Source organism: Phocoena phocoena, chromosome 19 (genome assembly GCF_963924675.1).
Source record: "Phocoena phocoena chromosome 19, mPhoPho1.1, whole genome shotgun sequence".
Lineage (NCBI taxonomy): Eukaryota > Metazoa > Chordata > Mammalia > Artiodactyla > Phocoenidae > Phocoena > Phocoena phocoena.
This window is the reverse complement of record NC_089237.1, coordinates 48,409,631-48,427,478: the sequence shown is the minus strand read 5'-3', so window position 1 is coordinate 48,427,478 and position 17,848 is coordinate 48,409,631. Positions and strand designations below refer to the sequence as shown.

The following is a 17,848-nucleotide window of genomic DNA, read 5'->3' as shown; positions in this document are numbered from 1 at the left end:
AAGGGTCCTTATGCTATTCTCTCTCTATGTATATTTGAAAATGCCCACAATAAAACTTTAAGTATGCTGATGGTAGTGCTAGGGAGATTTTGATCTATATAATGAGAGAAAATTTGATTCTGTCCTGTCAGTAGATGTGTGTATCACTGTGTTAATGGAGGTATTTCTTGTCCTAAACTGTAGAGTTTAAGTAGATTATTTTCAATGCAAAAGTAGGCAACAAGTTTAATTTCGACTTTTTTTCATTATCTTTCTTGCATTTTGCATTTAGCGAAAGAGTGTTTTCAGAAGAGTCTTCTACTACTGAAATTTTTGCCCATGGGTGTAAGTTCAAAAGAAGGCTGTGACAAGTTAGTGGCTGTAGATGACACAGATCATCTGCGGCCACTGGACAAGCACCAGAGGACAAGCTCTGTGGTGGAAGAACATTTCCAAGCCTCTGCATCTCCCACCAAAGCAGCGCCCCCTGCTGTGGAAGATAGGAGTCCTCGCTTGGATGTCCAGCCCACGCTGCCGCCCAGCAGTGGTGCTCCTGCCACGGAAGTGTCCTCTGCCACAGCTGAAGAGCCCTCGTCACCTTCCACTCCCACCCGGCGGCCTCCCTTCACCCGGGGGCGGCTCCGGCTGCTCTCCTTCCGCTCAGTAGAGGAGGCCAGACCGTTGCCCACAGTGAAAGAAAAGTACCCTGTGCTGAAGGATGCCATGGACTTCATTAAAGATCAGTCACTCTCCCACGAGAGGTGAGCACCTTCTCTTTTCAAGCAGCAGGTACCCAGTCTTGTCAAAGACTTGAAGTTCATGTTAAAAACGAGCAAATAGGGCTTCCCTGGTGGTGCAGTGGTTGAGAGTCTGCCTGCCGATGCAGGGGACACGGGTTCGTGCCCCGGTCCGGGGAAGATCCCACATGCCGCGGAGCGGCTGGGCCCATGAGCCATGGCCGCTGAGCCTGCGCATCCGGAGCCTGTGCTCTGCAATGGGAGAGGCCACAACAGTGAGAGGCCCGCGTACCACAAAAAAAAAAACCAACCAAAAAAACGAGCAAATAATACTTGGAGGATAGATCAAGATTTGTCTTAGAATGTTCAAGAAAAAAGTTTTGATTTTGTTTTTCTTTTAAAGAAGTATTTTTTTCACTTGAGATTTGTACATTATGCTATATATACATTATATCAATAATGTACCATTTGGATAAGAAAAGAAACATTTCTCTTCGTAGCTGCCAAAATAAATTTGTCTCATTTTAACGCTGGGAGAAATTTAGGATTTGACATTTCCTGGCAAAATTACTTGTCAGTGGACCTATACCTCTGGAAGTATTGCATATTTTAATTTCCTGTCCTAAGTTTGTCCCTGGTTTACCACAGAGACAGAGTTCCTTTTTAATCAATTAATTGTTCAGCGTGAGTTGTTGGGCTTCTGGACAGTGAACTGATTTGTAGTGCTGCCAAGTAATGACTAAAAGTAGCAAACAGGTCTTGCTGTCCTTCCTGAATGGTACCTCACAATAGTGTTTCCTTTTTATTAATATGGCATCAGAACTTGGGTAGGGGTCTGTTTTCTTTCTGCCCCAGCTCAAGAGTTTTCTGGGTGTTCCTGACTTGAGTTCTGTCTCCAGTGTTGTAAAGGTTCTTTCCTTGAGGAAGGCCCAAGCCCAGAGCATCCTCGAGGTCCTGAGGATCATTCAGTGTTGTACAGAGTCCCTTGGGCAGCCTCACTGCTTCCACCCGCCTTTCATACTTTTCCTGTTGGAACTTCTGACCTGCCAGAAAGAGTTTACCAAGTAAGTCCAAAGTATGAGCCTGCGAGGAAGACAAGCCGGGGTCGTTTTAAAGAAATCCTGATTGTCTTGTCTAAGTAAGAGCTCTATCATTTCCATGTAGGATACAAATTCATGTTTTTGAACAATTCATTCTCTCATTCTAAGGAAAAATGGGTTCTATCCTTTTAGTAAGTAAATACCAGAACATGTTTATTCCTCTTGATGCGTCTATGAGCTTTATTTTACCAATGAGGGTTGTATTGCCTGTGCACCCATACTCATCATTTGGCTCCTGGAGGCTGTGGGCCACATTTAATGCTCATTTACCGTAACAACATAAATCTAAGTACCTCACAAGGTTGTTTCAGCAGCCACTTGGTAAATACCTCCCGAGTGTTGTCTCTACCAGCCACTGTTCTAGGTGTTGTATATAGCAGTGGGCAAGGCAGACAAGATCCTTGTTCTAGTGGAGCTTGTATTCTGTTTAGGAGAGATAGACAAAACAAAACAAACACAAACAAATGAAAAATATAATCTATAATCTGGCTATGTGGTGATTTCATACAGAGTGACCTAATTTGTGTAGTTGGGTTAGGCAGGCTGAGGAGGACATGGAACCAAGGCATGACTTGACCAGCTGAGATCCGGGAGAAGAGCACTAAAGGCAGAAGGACCACCACACAGACCCTAGGGTGGGGGATTAGCCCAAGGAGCAGAAAGAAAGCCAGTGTGCCTGAGCGAGAGAAATAGGAGGAGGTGAGGTCAGAAAATTAGGGTCCATATTACGTAAAGCTTTGTAGGATATGGTTTAAGGTGTTTGGATTTTACCCAGAGTTGTAGATGGGAAGTCCCTGGAGAAATTTAAGCCCAAGGGGAACACACTGTGACACATATTTATGAAAGATACTTCTGGCTACTACATGAAAAAGAGTAGAAGGAAGAAAAGCAGTGGAGAGACTGCTGCAGTAGCCCAGGCAAGAGGTGGAGGTGGTTTGGACCAGGAGATAGTACTGGAGAAGGAGAGAAAAGGATGAGATTCAAGATACACCGTGGAGGTGGAATTGTAAGGACTTGTTGATGGATTAGACGTAGAGGGTGAATGAAGAGAGTCATGGGGAAAGAAACCTCTAGGATTTTGGCTTGAGCAGCTGGGTGGATGGTGATACATTTTACTGAGGGGAAGAGTATGGAAGGAACAGATTGGAGTGATAATCAAAAGTTTTGTTTTGGCCATGTTAAGTTTGAACTGCTTCTTTCATACCCAAGTAAATATGAGAAAATAGAGATAAGAGTCTAAAGTTCTCAAAAGAAACCAAGAGTAGGGATAGAATTTGGATGTTGTCCGTATATAGATGGTACGTAAAGCCGTGAGACCAGATGAGACCTTCTAGAAAGAGTGCAGAGAGATGGACAAGAGGGGGCTCTGGACTGAGCATTAGGGGCCCTTTATTTAGATGAAGTCAAGCAGAGGAAGAGGAGTCATGAGGAGACCAGGGAGTGACCACCAAGAGCAAAAACCAGGGGATGGTGGTGCCGTCGAAGCTGACAGAGGAATGTATCTCCAAAGATAGAAATGGGGCTTCCCTGGTGGTGCAGTGGTTAAGAGTCCACCTGCCAATGCAGGGCACACGGGTTCAATCCCTGGTCCGGGCAGATCCCGCATGCTGCGGAGCAACTAAGCCTGTGCGCCACAACTACTGCACCCGCGCGCCACAACGATTGAGCCTGCACACCACAGCTACTGAAGCCCACGCACCTAGAGCCCGTGCTCTGCAACAGGGAAGCCACTGCAATGAGAAGCCCGTGCACCGCAACGAAGAGTAGCCCCCCTCTTGCCACAACTAGAGAAAGCTGGTGCACAGCAACGAAGACCCAACACAGCCAAAAGAAAAAAAATAGATAGGAATGGTCCATTGTGTCATATGCTGATGTGAGAGGTTGAGCGAGATAAGAACACACTAGATTTGACAGCAGTTTTACTGGAGCCATGAGGCCACAAGCTCTGTTGGACTGGGTTGAGAAGAGAATGGGGGTGATGAAATGGAGAGGGAGACTAGACAATTATTTCAGGGAATTTGGCCTTAAAGGGGAGCAGGGAATTAGGATAGTAATTGCAGGGGATGTAGCATCAGCTGAGGGTTTTGAAGAGATAGCAGAGTATACTGTACACTGGCGGGAGTGGGTCAGTAGTGAGGAAAGCTCGATGCAGGAAGGAGGGCTTAATTGCAGTAGCAGTGGTTAAGTGTAGTGGTCGGCCTTCGAGAGCCAGGGAGACTATCCCCCTGGCAGCAGGAGGAAACACACTGGGGTAGAGATGCAAGTTGGTTGGTAGGTTTGGTGGTACGAAGATGGGGGAGTTCCTGTGGGGTCATTTCTGTTTTCAAAATATAAAATTTGAAGGTAGATATCAGCTCTAAATGATGGCTTAGGAGGAGGCAGTGGAAGTTTAAGGAGAAGCAGGTTTGAAATAGTAGTGAAAATTGAGACAGCCAGTCTGATTGCCTGACAGTTTGGAGAGATTATTTGAGAATTATGGTTGTGAACGTAAAGTGCCACTAGTCAGCTTGGTTGTGTGGTGTTTCCTCCAGCAACAATTAGCTATTTTGATGTTGGCATATAATTTCTCAGGCAAGTATGTGGAGGGAGAAGGCAGCAAATGACTTGGTGATTGCTAAGGTATGATTATGGTGACGGGCCATGGAATTGAAGCTGAGTACGGGGCAAAGAGAAAGCCTGGCGGCAGTGGTGGATAGTCAACGTGAGGGAGCGTCATGGCTTGGGGCTCCCTGGGATTGGTGGGAGTCGCAGTGTAGGTGAGCAGGGTGAGAGGTCAGTCAGAGCAGGATGCTCTGAAGTCAGGATTTCAGAGGTAACGCCGTTACTGTGGTGACAAGGTCAAGGAAATGACCATCAGACGGGGATGGCAAAGGGGCTGGAGGAGAAGATCGCTGGAGGTGAAGATGGCAGAGGATCCAGAGACGGCAGAACTGGGGCATCATTCCCATGGGTGTTGGAGTCTCCAAGGTGACAAGGATCAAGGTCGGAAAGACACTGAGCTTGGCACTGAAGTCGTCACTGAAGGGAGGCAGAGGGGTGGGCGTGACTGTGTGGAGAGGATTAAGTTTGGTAATTTGTGACGAATACTTAACACAGTACCGGGGCGCTCAGGTAGTGGTGGGAAGGGTGGTTTTTATAATAACAAAGAAAGGTTAATAATTGTCATCTCCATACTCCTGGTGGGCAACCTTCTTGATCCAAGCAGATGAGTCACTTGCTGTTTTGTCTGTTACTTTCTGAAGTTATGTTTTTATTAAGTTTCTGTGCCGCTTTCTTAGCAATTAAGTGATTAATGTTCTGGCAATTAAGTGACGTAATTTCTTCTGTTTCTAGTTATTTTGGACACCTGGAGGGCTGTGGTGCAGATCTACACAAAGAAATTCGAGACACTTACTATCAGTTTGTTCTGTTTTTGGTCAAAGCAGTTAAAGAATTTAGTAATATAAACGACAGGTATGGGATAATTTTATGATTTCTAGAGAAAAAATTATTTCTGTTTTTTCTGATTTTTTAAAGAAATACATGTCCACTGTTACAGAAAAGCACACAGAGTAAAATAAAAATAACCCCTAATCTTACCGTCTAGAGCTAATTGCTAATGTTAACTTATCAGTATATTTTCTCCCAGCCTTTTTTCTATACGGTGTGTACAGTTTTTTTAAATGGATGGGTTTTGGTTCATCTGAAAATTTGTAACCTGTTATTTTCAGTTTTAGAAACTTGAATAGACACTTTGCTGTATACCTGAAACTAACACAACATTGTAAATCAGTTATATCCCAATAAAAATTAAAAACAAACAAAACTTGAATAGAAAGCCATTCCCTGGTCTCCTCCATAGTAAGTGGTTTAGACATAAACCTTAAATCAAATGGTTCTTCTCTACATCTGAGCTGTATAACCTAGGCTAATTGGGCCTGGCCCTGACCTTTCTGTTTATCAGAGGTGAGTTTTACTACTCAGTCCTTTACCGTAAAGTGTCCCCTGTGGTAGTCCTAGCAGGGTGGAGACCTTTCTCTTTATGCTTTCAGAACTCTTTTGCTTAATCTGTTGTTTGAAGAAGGTTTGTATGGAGTCTGAGAAATTTGAAGAGAGATTATAAGGAACCCAAACCAGCAATCTGGCGTTCCCTTCTGTTTTCCACTGACAAGCACACCAGGTCTCTGATTCACATTGTTTCTGTTGTCTCCGTGGATGATGGGCAGCTTTAGTAACTTTCACCTTCGTGGTCTCTTCAGGTCCTTGCTGCCTGCCTTGTCCTGTGTCCAGACGGCCCTGCTTCATCTTTTGGATATGGGCTGGGAACCCAGTGATCTCACCTTCTTTGTTGACATTCAGTTACCAGATCTCCTCATGAAAATGTCACAAGAAAATATAAGTGTCCATGACAGTGTGATCAGGTAAGGACACAGTCCTGCACTCTGCAGTTCCTACAGTAGCTAATCAAGTACAGGGATCATAGCACATTCAGAGCTCGGGCCTGGAGCTAGACTTTCTGGGGAGTATCCTGGCTTTGCCACATACTAGCTGGATGACCTCGGGCAACTTTTTAAACTCCTTTGTGCCTCAGTTTCCTCATCTTTAGAGCTGGAGGTAATAACAGTACCTACCTCAGGATTGCTGCGAAGAATGAATGAGTTCCGTTTCTCAGTGTTTAGCAGGTATCTGGTGCATGGTGTTGTATATAAACTGGTGGTGGTGGTATTGTGAACACAGCATGAGTTTTCTTCTCATTTTTGGAGATCCTCATATAGCTTGTTGAATTGGAGAATCCTTTTCTGTTGTTGGTGGTGGTGGTGTGTGTGTGATTTTTAGCCACTATAACCTCTTGCACATTACAAGGACTTAAGGTATGAGGGGAAAAAATAGTACGCAAAGTTTTCTTTTTTTTTTCTTTGCACTTCTCATTCCTCTTACCCATTAATCACTCATGTCTGTAGAAAAGAAAGAAGAGAAAGGGGGAAGAAGAGCAAGAGGAGATAATTAGGAGGAAATCAGTGAATGAATCAACATCAATTTTCACTCTCTCAGAAGAGATATCCTGGGAAAAGGGCATAGAATTTAAGCGGTCTCCTTGTTTACAAACCACAGCCATTGCCCTGCTGTCAGAGGGAACTCTTGGTGGAGGGCTGGGACACAGCAAGGAGGAGGAATGGGTGGGGCATCAGCTTTCTGGCTCTTCAGCCATCAGTCTGCTTCTTGTTTCAAGCTTCGCCTACTCCTACGTGACCCAGTCCTTGGGAGTAGGGACCGCACCTTCCTCACCACTCCCCGTAGCACCCGGAGCAGGCTCAGTTTGAGTAGGCCTGAAGTCAATTTGTTGGAACATGTGAATGAACAAATGTGTATTTGTTGGTTGGTAGATATTTTGCATTTGCTGTCGAGCAAATAGTTGTGTATTTAAAATTCCAGTTGCTGAAACAAACTGTAAACTGAAATTATGGAAATCTGTAATTTTGCACCTAAAAGGACTCCCTGAGATTATCTATTAGAAATGAGGAAACTGAGGACCAGGGCTGAGTGCTGTGTCCAGGTCTTACAGCAGCCAGCGGGAGAGCTGAGGCCCCAGGGTCTCCTGACTCCCTTCTCATGCTGCTACCACTAGGGTGTGCTGAGCATGTCCAAATCGGACTTTTTTTTTTTTTGCTTTATTTGGCTCCAGTGCCTGGCACATAGTAGGTTCACCACAAATGGTTGTTGAGTGGGATTATGCCATGTAGGTACAACCTTTCAAGCTCTAATTCCTCACCCATTGTAGTCTACTCTGGAAGGGGCTTCTCCCTTTTTATTGGTCTATATCTATCAAACATCTGGCAAATCCTGGGGCTTTGAAAACCAAATTGAACTCTTCCCTTCAGAAGTTTAAAAGTGCCTCGTGTATTAGACCCATAGGACACAGAGTCTGCTAACAAGCACTTTCCTTGATTATTGGGAGAGGCATGCTTTTCTCTCTTTATGTCCTTCTTTCAGCCAATGGAGTGAAGAAGATGAGCTTGCTGATGCCAAGCAGAATTCAGAATGGATGGATGAGTGTCAGGATGGCATGTTTGAGGCCTGGTATGAAAAAATAGCCCAGGAAGATCCAGAGAAGCAGAGGAAAGTAAGACCTCTCAACTAGAGTAACCTGAAGTGACTTGCTAGGAGTTTGGAGAGGAGAGTCTGTGTGGGGGAGTGCCAGCAGGCTGTCCCCTGAGAGGGCTCCAGGTGGCAGTCAGTACCTTAGTGAGTGGCCATCACCCAGCCTAGTCTTTAACCTGAGGGGCCCTGAATCCTGACTTGACCACAGTCAGGTGGTGGTTCCCTCCCGCAGAACTAGATTCACAGGAAATAGGCTCATGGGGCTGAAGTAAAATATTAGGTGCCAGTTTATTAATTTATAGTGAGAAATAGAATTGCTGAAGGCCCTGGATTCTGGTGTCCGTGGTACATTCTTTTCCCGTAGGCAAGCAACTTGGGAAGTCATGTTTCAATCAGAAGGTTGCCTGGTGAGCGTGGAAGCAGCCATGTGTGCCCAGAATCAGTTACCTGATTCATGTGTGTAGAGGCATCAGGCTCACATAGCCTGCCATGTCCATCTCCACATTCGGGGTTTATCTGTCACCACCACATTATGCCAGGCATCTGCTGCTTCAGATGCCTTCATTTTCTTCGTTTGTGTGCCTACTATGTGCCAGTTACTTTGCTCATTTGGCATCTCTGTGGTGCTTGGATGGAGCACACCAACTTGGCCTTTGCGATTTTTCTCTCTTGTATGTTAATACCTTATTGGGAGCCATTCTGAGGTGGCTTGGCATATTTGCTATGCTATACTACTGTATGGTGACTTAGTGGTTTATTTCCCTTATTTCTAGGCCGTAAAGATAAAGCATACTGTAGCCTCCAGGGACTTCGCAGTAAAACAGTTTGTTTTGCTCATAAAATGGTGCCCTTACTCTTTCCCCAGAAAGTTTTTCTTCTTAAGTGCCAGCAAACAGTGCTGCTTTTGCAGTGTTTCCTGTGTCTGTGAGCACTACCCTTGTCCCGCCAAGTACCCAGGCCAGAAATCTGGATGTTGTTCTTGACCCTTCCCTTTCGCAGGCCCCTGTAACCAGTCTGCCCCCAAGGTTCCTCACCTCTGCTTTCTACTACCTCTCAGCTCTCCCACCTTCCACCATCTCACTTTTGGCCCAGTCCAGCCCTTATCACCTGTTGGGGGGGGTGCTTTAACAGCTGCTGTCAGGGTCAGTCTCCCTGTCTCCAGTCTTGCCCTCTCTGATCCGTTCTCACTTAGTAACCAGAGGAGCTTTCAGAATGCTCAGTTACTCTTCTGTTTAAAACGTCCGTGACTCCTTAGACTAGCATCCCAGGCACTTGTGGTTTAACCTTTCTAACTTTATCTGGTTCCCCCCCTCCACACTGTATTCTACATACGGAATTATTGCCAAGTTCATGAGCCCTTGCCTTGATCCTTTTGTGCCTCCTGTAGAACTTGCTATTGCTTTTATCCGGCGTGCCCACCACCCTTACCCCCACCCAGCTAATGCCTGTTTGCCCCTCAGGTCTCACCTGAGGAATTAGCACCTTTGAAAAACCTCCACGTGCCCTGTAAGCCTCCTGAAATTGTCTATCCAAGCCCCTGTCATACTGTATGCTGTCATCTGTTTGCTTCAGGGGATTCCCAACTAGGCGCTAAGCTCCTACATCCCCTAATCCTAGCACCTAGTACACTGCCTGGAATATTTTAAGTACATACTGAAGGATGGATTGATTACTGAATAGTGGCCACATTAAAAGTCTGTTGGTTAATTGTGTTTTATTTCATCTTATAGATGCACATGTTTATTGCTCGCTACTGTGACCTGTTAAACGTGGACATCTCTTGTGATGGGTGTGATGAAATTGCCCCCTGGCATCGCTACCGGTGTCTGCAGTGCAGCGACATGGATCTCTGCAAGACTTGCTTCCTAGGTAAATTTCACGGCCTCAGTGTGCCATACCCAAAAGGAATAAGCATTTCTATTTTCTGTGATCTTGTCATTTTTTTAACTCCCACTGTACAGTAACAATACTGCCCCAGCAGTGTTCTCTGACTTGTTGGCGAATATGACCCTTATCTCCCCAACTGAATGATAAACTCCAGAGCTCTGTTATGTGATGTGCTGTCATCTTCTATCTTGCTGGGTATAGGCACTTGATAAACACTCAGCACCAATGAATGTACATTCAGTTGAGTTTTCAGGAAATGATTTTGCCTTCTGAATCATGCAGTGTTTATAAGAAGTAAAATACACACAAGCAAACTTCAGAAAGTCTTGAATCCTCTTGACTTGTAGGTGCTGAGATAAAGCAGGTTGTCAGTAGTAAGCATTTGAATGCTCTTTGTGTGCATCACCCAGTCGAATAAGATACAGCCCCTGCTCTGGAAGCATTTATAGTCTTAGCAGGAGACTGGACCTGCTCACAAAATGTATATTCCAGGACAAGAGTGTACATGCTGAGTTACAGATGAGCAGTACAGATTGTTCTGGAAAAGTTCAGAAGTAGGGAAGGCTACCATTGCAGGAAGGCGTGTGGAGGAGATGGGATATGAACTCGTCTTTGAAGAGAGTTAGAACCGGGTGATGAAGGGAGCATGGAGAGTGCGTCATCATCCAAAGCTGAGCAGGTCCAGGGACAGAGGAGTGAGCATATGTAGTGTGTTTAGACAGACTCTCCAGTGTCTGCCGCTGAGTGATAGATTGAGACAGGTTGGGTCCAGACTGTAGGACCCAGAGATACCAGGCTCAGGAATTTGAATGAGTCTACAGACAGTGGGGAAGGTTTTTCAAGAAAGGTGTTAACATGACCAGAGCTGTGCTAGAGAAAGGGGGTTCTGTCCATGTAAGAGTTTCCTTTAGGAAATCAATCACAATAGTGACAAGGGGATTAGTGCCTGGACTGGGTTTCTGGCAGTGGGAACTGAAGTGGGTCAGAGGTAAGGAGCATTGAGCAGGGTGTATGACGGGGCTCAGAGACCCATTGGACTCAGAGTAAGAAGGAGACCAGAGCTGTCAGTCTCTTCTGTGACTAACATTCTTTCTCACTCAGTGGGTCTGTGGTTATGGAGTCTGTTTTCATCTATGATTCGGGAATGAAAAAGTAAGAGCAAATACCTGATAACTTCTCAGTGCCTGTTAAGAATACAACAATATTTGTTAGAGGAGAGGTCACGGGAGACAGCCCACAGATTGGTGTGTGGACTTGTGCTGCCAAATGGAGGTCATGATGGGATTGGTGACCTGTTTGATCAGACTCCGTATTGCTCTGGAAAAGCAAGGTCCATGCACGGTACCATTGCTAAGATGTTCCATGCCAAGAACATCGTGCATATGCTAAGAGCCACCTGGGGAACCCTTGGTCTCCAGAAGATTCCTGTGGCCTATGACGCCCAGAACAATCTGTTGGGAACAACCCTGCTTCTGGGGTTGGTTTGGGTTTGGAAACTAGCCCTTCTAAGAGCCCTTTGCCCAATTCACCTCACGCTGCTGTTTTTCCCCCAGGTGGGGTGAAGCCTGAGGGCCACGGAGATGACCACGAAATGGTCAACATGGAGTTTACGTGTGACCACTGCCAGGGTTTGATCATAGGCCGGAGGATGAATTGCAATGTGTGCGATGACTTTGACCTTTGCTATGGATGCTATGCGGCCAAGAAATATTCCTATGGGTATGTCTCAGATGACCTCTAGCCTGGTAAACTTTTCTTCATGTATTCCTTTGCCTTTTTTTAATAATTAAAAAAAACTTGCATTATAAAAAATTTCAAACATACCCACAAGTAAAGAGAGTAGTACAATGAATCTTCATGTAACAATGACCCAGACTCAACAATTAGGAAGATTTTGCTATGTGTGCTTAGCTTATTCTTTTTTTTAATTTTCCTTTGTTAAAGTATTTTAAAGCAAATTCCAGACCTTAAATCATTTCCTTCCTGCATACTTCATATCTGTCTCTAAAGATTATGGTCATTTTCTCATGTTACCAAAATGCTATAACCACACCCTGCGAAACTTCACAATAAGGAATTCTTACTTCACCTGGTTTCCATAGACAGTCTTCTGGGGATTGTGAAATCCCAAAATGGAATGTGCAGTGTTTGTTCACTTTTCTGAAGAGAGGGCCCATACCCATCTTTAAAATTTTTTTAATATAATTTTATTTATTTATTTTTGGCTGCGTTGGGTCTTCGTTGCTATGCGCGGGCTTTCTCTAGTTGTGGCGAGCAGGGGCTACTCTTTCGTTGCGGTGCGCGGGTTTCTCATTGCGGTGACTTCTCTTGTTGCGGAGCACAGGCTATAGGCGCGTGGGCTTCAGTAGTTGTGGCTCGCAGGCTCTAGAGCGCAGGCTCAGCCGTTGTGGCGCACGGGCTTAGTTGCTCCATGGCATGTGGGATCTTCCCAGACTAGGGCTTGAACCTGTGTCCCCTGCATTGGCAGGCGGATTCTTAACCATTGCGCCACCAGGGAAGCCCTGTCTTTAAATTTTAAATAACCAGTCTTAGAGCTACCTGATGCCCAGTTGTGACCGTGCATGTGGTCCCGAGGCCCAATTCTCCCTTTTGGGGGGCTCACAAAGGCCTGTAGGCCTTAAAGATGTCTTGCCTTTGCAGCCACTTGCCTACCCACAGTATCACTGCCCACCCGATGGTGACCATCCGGATCAGCGACCGGCAGAGGCTCATCCAGCCCTACATCCACAACTACTCCTGGCTGCTCTTCGCCGCCCTGGCTCTCTATAGCACCCACCTGGCCAGTGCCGAGGACGTGGATGGCGAAAAGCTGGATCCCCAGGCCCGCAGCAGTGCTGCCACCCTGCGGAGCCAGTGCATGCAGCTCGTCGGGGACTGTCTGATGAAGGCTCACCAGGGAAAAGGTAATTGTTCCTCATGCATGGAAACCAGACCACCCCTCAGCTGCTTGTGAAGCAACAGCCCCAGTGGAAGTGAAATGCAGTGCTCAGTTCAGAAGCAGTAAAACCCAGTTTTCCACAAGAGGTGCTCACCCTGGAGTGGAACCTAATTTTAAATCCCCAGATGCAGGACTTCCCTGGTGGTCCAGTGGGTGAGAATGCATGTTCCCAATGCAGGGGGCCCGGCTTCGATCCCTGGTAGGGGAACTAGATCCCACATGCTGCAACTAAGACCCAGTGCAGCCAAATAAATACTTAAAAAAAATCCCCAGATTCATTTGAGAGAAATGTCAGCATTAAAGTAGCATTTAGTTTCTCTAAAATATTTCATGAAGATGTAAAAAAAATTAATAATTAAAACTCTTGATGTCCGGGGATGAAGTATTTAGTATTTGAATCCACCAGACTTAACTTTGCCAAAGGAATGCAGCCTTTTTTTAACCTGGAGTGCAAATCTACTTCCACACAACTGTGTTCTAGATGAGAGCTATTTATAACTAAAATAGTTTGATTAGGGACTTCCCTGGTGGTCCAGCGGTTAAGACTCTGCACTCCCAAAGCAGGGGGCCCAGGTTCGATCCCTGGTCAGGGAACTAGGTCCCACATGCCACAACTAAGAGCCCGCATGCCACAACTAAAGATCCTGCACACCGCAACGAAGATCCTGCATGCCGCAACTAAGGCCCGGCACAGCCAAATAAATATTTTTAAAATATTTATGTTATAAATATTTTATATAATAAATATTTTTAAAGAAATAAATATTTTAAAATATATATTTTAAATATAATAATATTTTAAACTTATTTTAATTAATAAATATTTTATTTATTTAAATATTTTAAATAAATAAATGTTTTTAAATAAATATTTTAAAAATATTTATAATATTTTAAATAAATATTTTTTTTAAAAAAGTTTGACTAATAAAATATCTAGATGACTTTGAATCTACTGAGGGGTACCAAGGAGAAAAATAATGTGAATGTTCAACTTCTGAGAAATTTAAATTCCTTTCAGAATAAGGGACTAACTCCCCATTCTAATAAGCATTAGGGAAATCAGACTTGGATGAAGTAGCAGGTGGGTAATACCAGTACTTCAGAGCTATTTTGTTATCTATTTGCCAGTGGAAATTTAGAAGTCTGGCTGTTTGGGGTTACTACAAAATTTTAATGTTTATGATTTTCTAAACAGACAATCCTATTGTATCTTTTGTCCTCTGTTGTTAATAAAGTACAAGTATCCCCCACTATCGAAACTTCTGGTGTCTGAAATCAGGAGCTGAGTAGATTTGGACAGCCATGGCGAGGGGGGTGGGAGGGTGGAAGGTTGGATGGAGTACTCTTTGGTTCAGTTCGTGGAGAACTCAGCCATGTATTTTCATATAGTAGCAAAGTGATTTATGGCATTTGCAGAGAATAATCCTTATTATAAAACTTGCAACCATTCTCTTATTTGCTTCCCATGTAGGTCTTAAAGCTCTAGCTCTTCTTGGTATACTGCCAGACGGTGACTCTACTTCAGAAAAGCAGGCCCCACCAGTCGCTGTGCCCACCCAAACATCAGAGGAGCAGCCAGAGAAAAAAGCCATCCAGGCTGCTGTGGAGCCAGCCGATGCAGGCCCATTTGTGCACCGCAGTGTAAGTAACAGTCCTTCCCTGGGCAGAATCACAGGTGAGCTCAGAGCTTTCACACGAGGGACTGGAACACAGAGGTTAACGGTATAGGCTCGTGACCCAGATTACCTGGGTGCAGATCCTCTGTCAAACCTTGGGCACGTCACCCGAATCTCTTCACTGTGGTTTTCTCGTCGGTAAAAATGGAAGGATAATAATGATAATACCTATTCCTTAGGATTGTTGTGAGGATTTACATGCATTACATACATTGAATTAATGTCTATAAAGTGCTTAAAACAGTGTTCAGGAACTTCCCTGATGGTCCAGTGGTTAAGACTCCATGCTCCCAGTGCAGGGGGCCTGGGTTCGATCCCTGGTTGGGGAGCTAGATCCCGCATGCCGCAACTAAGATCCTGCATGCCACAACTAAGATCCCGCATGCTGCAGCGAAGATCCCACATGCCGCAACTAAGATCCTGCATGCCGCAACTAAGATCCCACATGCCACAGCTGAAGAGCCTGCATGCCACAGTGAAAAGCCTGCACGCTGGAACAAAGATTTCCTCACGGAGCAACGAAGATCCTACATGCTGCAACTGAGACCCGACACAACCAAATAAATAAATAGATAAATAAGTAAACATTTTTTTAAGAAAAGCAGTGTTCATAGTAAGTTCCCTGTCAGTGTTAATTACTCCTGTTTCCTGCCTCCTGTGGTTTTTATAAGAATTGAACAAGATTATGCACCTAAAGAGATTGGTTCCTGACCTATGGTGAACACTGTATATGTGAAACTATTTTTATATTCAGCCAACAAATAGGTGATACTAATTGCTTACTACTTACCAAGTAGTTTACATATGTAGTTTAGAGTAGTTTGCATATGCTTGTGTAAGTAGAAGAAAAGCCTTCCTGGATCCAGGTGGAACCTGTGACCGTGACATTAAGATTGTTCTGTGGAAGAGTAAGCAGAGCTTCCATGATGCTGCCTCCAAAGCTTGAGTTGGTGCTGTAAATGTCCCTGGCTTTGCCTCAAGAGCTGCTGCTGTTTCTGTCTTCTGTCTCTGTTGTGGAGAATCCCCATTTGGTGGTTATAGCTCACTGGGATCCTGTTGTCATTTAGAGGAAGGCAAAAGCAAAGGTAGCTGGCAAAAACTTGAAAATTCTATTAGCTTCATTCCGCCAGAGAGCCAGCACAGGACAAGTGACATAATAACCTTCAAGCCTATTTTGACCACAAAACCCCTTCTCCAGGCAGCATCGTACCCACCCACAGATTATGGTGGGGCAGAAAGAACGTTATCAGCAGAGACAGGATAAATCAGCAGTCTTGTCTTCACCTTTGAGCCTGGGAATAATTGTATCTTCTTGTGAGCTCCCAGCATCTTATGCTACCCATCAGCACAGCGCTCCCCATGTATCTACTTATTCATTTATTTATATGAAAATGGACTCGGTGAATTTTTTTTATTCAATGAATTAAAATCTTTTACTTTTTATTACTTATTTTGTTGCTCATATTGTCCCGTGTTTGGCCAATGGAAACTTCCAGCTGGCTTTTGTGTCCTTTTGATATGTCTCCATTATTATTTGAGCACTTTCTTAATTTTTGATACAAAAGATGTTTCAGGCTTATCTTAGGCTTTCCCTGCCTAGGGACTGGAATCAGCCTTTTTCTAAGGATCTCCCAGGGTATTATTTTTATTCCTGAGGTGTCCCTACCTTTTGGGTCTTCTTCCCATCAGCAGCTGGGTATACCCAGGGTACCCTGCCTCTGCCTCTGGCTCTTAGTCTTCTCTCTAGCAAATTGCAGTTTCCAACACTGTGCCCACAACAGAACCCAAACGTCCCCACTACAATGGCCCTAAGAACCATATCCTATTTGAGCCCTGAGTACAAATCACTTGTTTTTGAACTTCTGCACATTTCTAGCCAATCCTAGGCTGTATTAAGGGTATTGTCCCTCCTTCCCTCTAATGTCTAGAGATACTTTTTGTTTTAAACAACTGAGAAAGCAGTCTCAGCCAGAGACATCATCTGTCTACAACGGCCTCTGGCCAGTAATGAGACCCTCTTGAGTGCCATGTGGTGCAACTGCAGTGGCTCTTTGGAGTCCTGTGATAACAGGAAAGAAGATCAAGACTAACATTATTAGCCAGAACTTTGGAATTATATTGTTTCCACAAAGGGCCACATAGTACAGAGAGTATAGTGTTGGAGATCTTTTCAGAGGGTACATTTTTAACAAGGCAGGTAGCTCTCCCAGTCTCGGTCCCCTTTTTGGACAATCTTTTTTTTTTTCTATTAAATAACTGTATTTAAACTTACATAGAGATTGAGAAATCCAAGATCAAGAAACAAGTCAGGAACAGAGCTGGGAAAAAAGGTCAGGTCTATGGATCTCAGCTTCATAGGAGAGAGAGAAGGTACGGGACACGGTGGAAAGTAAAGGCACATTTGTCTTCATGTGGGTGAAGCTGTTAATGTGTTGATTCATGATGTAGATGTGTTATCTTCCAAATGCAGAAAGCAGTTAGCTGACTTAACACAGGGAAAAACCGACAGTGACATGAGGACGGGGGAGGAGTCGCTAATTCGTGTCATGGGGGCAGGTATCTGTGTCACTGACTTTAATGATATTTTTGACTTGAACAGCCATTTTCTTTTTTTTTCTTTGAAAACCTCATAGTCTTCAGGGCTCAGATCATGGCCTTTGGCAAGTGCCATCGTCAGGGAAGTCATGAAGCCGTCCTCACTTATGTTGACTAGAAAAATAATACATACCTTCCTGCAATCAGGAAGTGTGTATAAATAGTCCTTTCATGAGTAGAGCATGCTGAACCAGATAGCCACGGGTTTTTTTTGCAAGGAGGCTGAAGCTTTGACATGTACAATTAACCCTTCGATAAAAGGTGACTCCAATGTCACCCTTGGATGACTCGTTAATAAGCAGAAGTTCATCCTTAGTGGTCCATTTTCACTTACCATGTTTTCATTGTTGGCAGCCAAGTAAATGGTACTCCAGTTTCCAGTCCACTCTTCAAGCACCCACATTTTCTCTTCCATTTCCATTTCTTCTTCTGTATCTTGGGCAATACAGAGAATGCCTTAATTTAAAAAGTATATTGTTGTTATAAAGCAGAAACTAACACACCATTGTAAAGCAATTATACCCCAATAAAGATGTTAAAAAAAAAAATTCCAATACATTAAAAAAAAAAAAAAGTATATTGTTGTAAAAATGTCGCTGATGGACTTGCTCGATGCAGGGTTACCACAAACCTCAGAAAGCTCCAGTCATCCTGTGGTCAAACAGAACTGGTGCTGTGATCAGTTTCAAGCTTAGATTCAAGTTCCATTCTGTGTCTTGGTTCCGTGGTGTGCTTCGGGCAAATCTCCTGGACAATCTTATAGCCACTTTCTTCTTGGGGTGTTGAGGGTAGGATTGATGTTGAGGTTACAGTATCTGGAGAAGGGAGGATAAG

At 44.3% G+C, this 17,848-nt stretch overlaps 1 protein-coding gene across 1 annotated transcript in view; it reads left to right on the top strand.

Annotated features, from left to right (window-relative positions):
• ZZEF1 (zinc finger ZZ-type and EF-hand domain containing 1) overlaps positions 1-17,848 on the top strand; it is a 112,158-nt gene that overhangs the window by 68,042 nt on the left and 26,268 nt on the right. Inside the window, exons 29-37 of the mRNA XM_065896625.1 lie at positions 272-740; positions 1,616-1,780; positions 5,150-5,269; positions 6,055-6,216; positions 7,787-7,916; positions 9,625-9,763; positions 11,335-11,500; positions 12,443-12,705; positions 14,215-14,372. Of these exons, the coding sequence (XP_065752697.1) occupies positions 272-740; positions 1,616-1,780; positions 5,150-5,269; positions 6,055-6,216; positions 7,787-7,916; positions 9,625-9,763; positions 11,335-11,500; positions 12,443-12,705; positions 14,215-14,372 (1,772 nt within the window). The remainder of the gene's footprint in view (positions 1-271; positions 741-1,615; positions 1,781-5,149; positions 5,270-6,054; positions 6,217-7,786; positions 7,917-9,624; positions 9,764-11,334; positions 11,501-12,442; positions 12,706-14,214; positions 14,373-17,848) is intronic.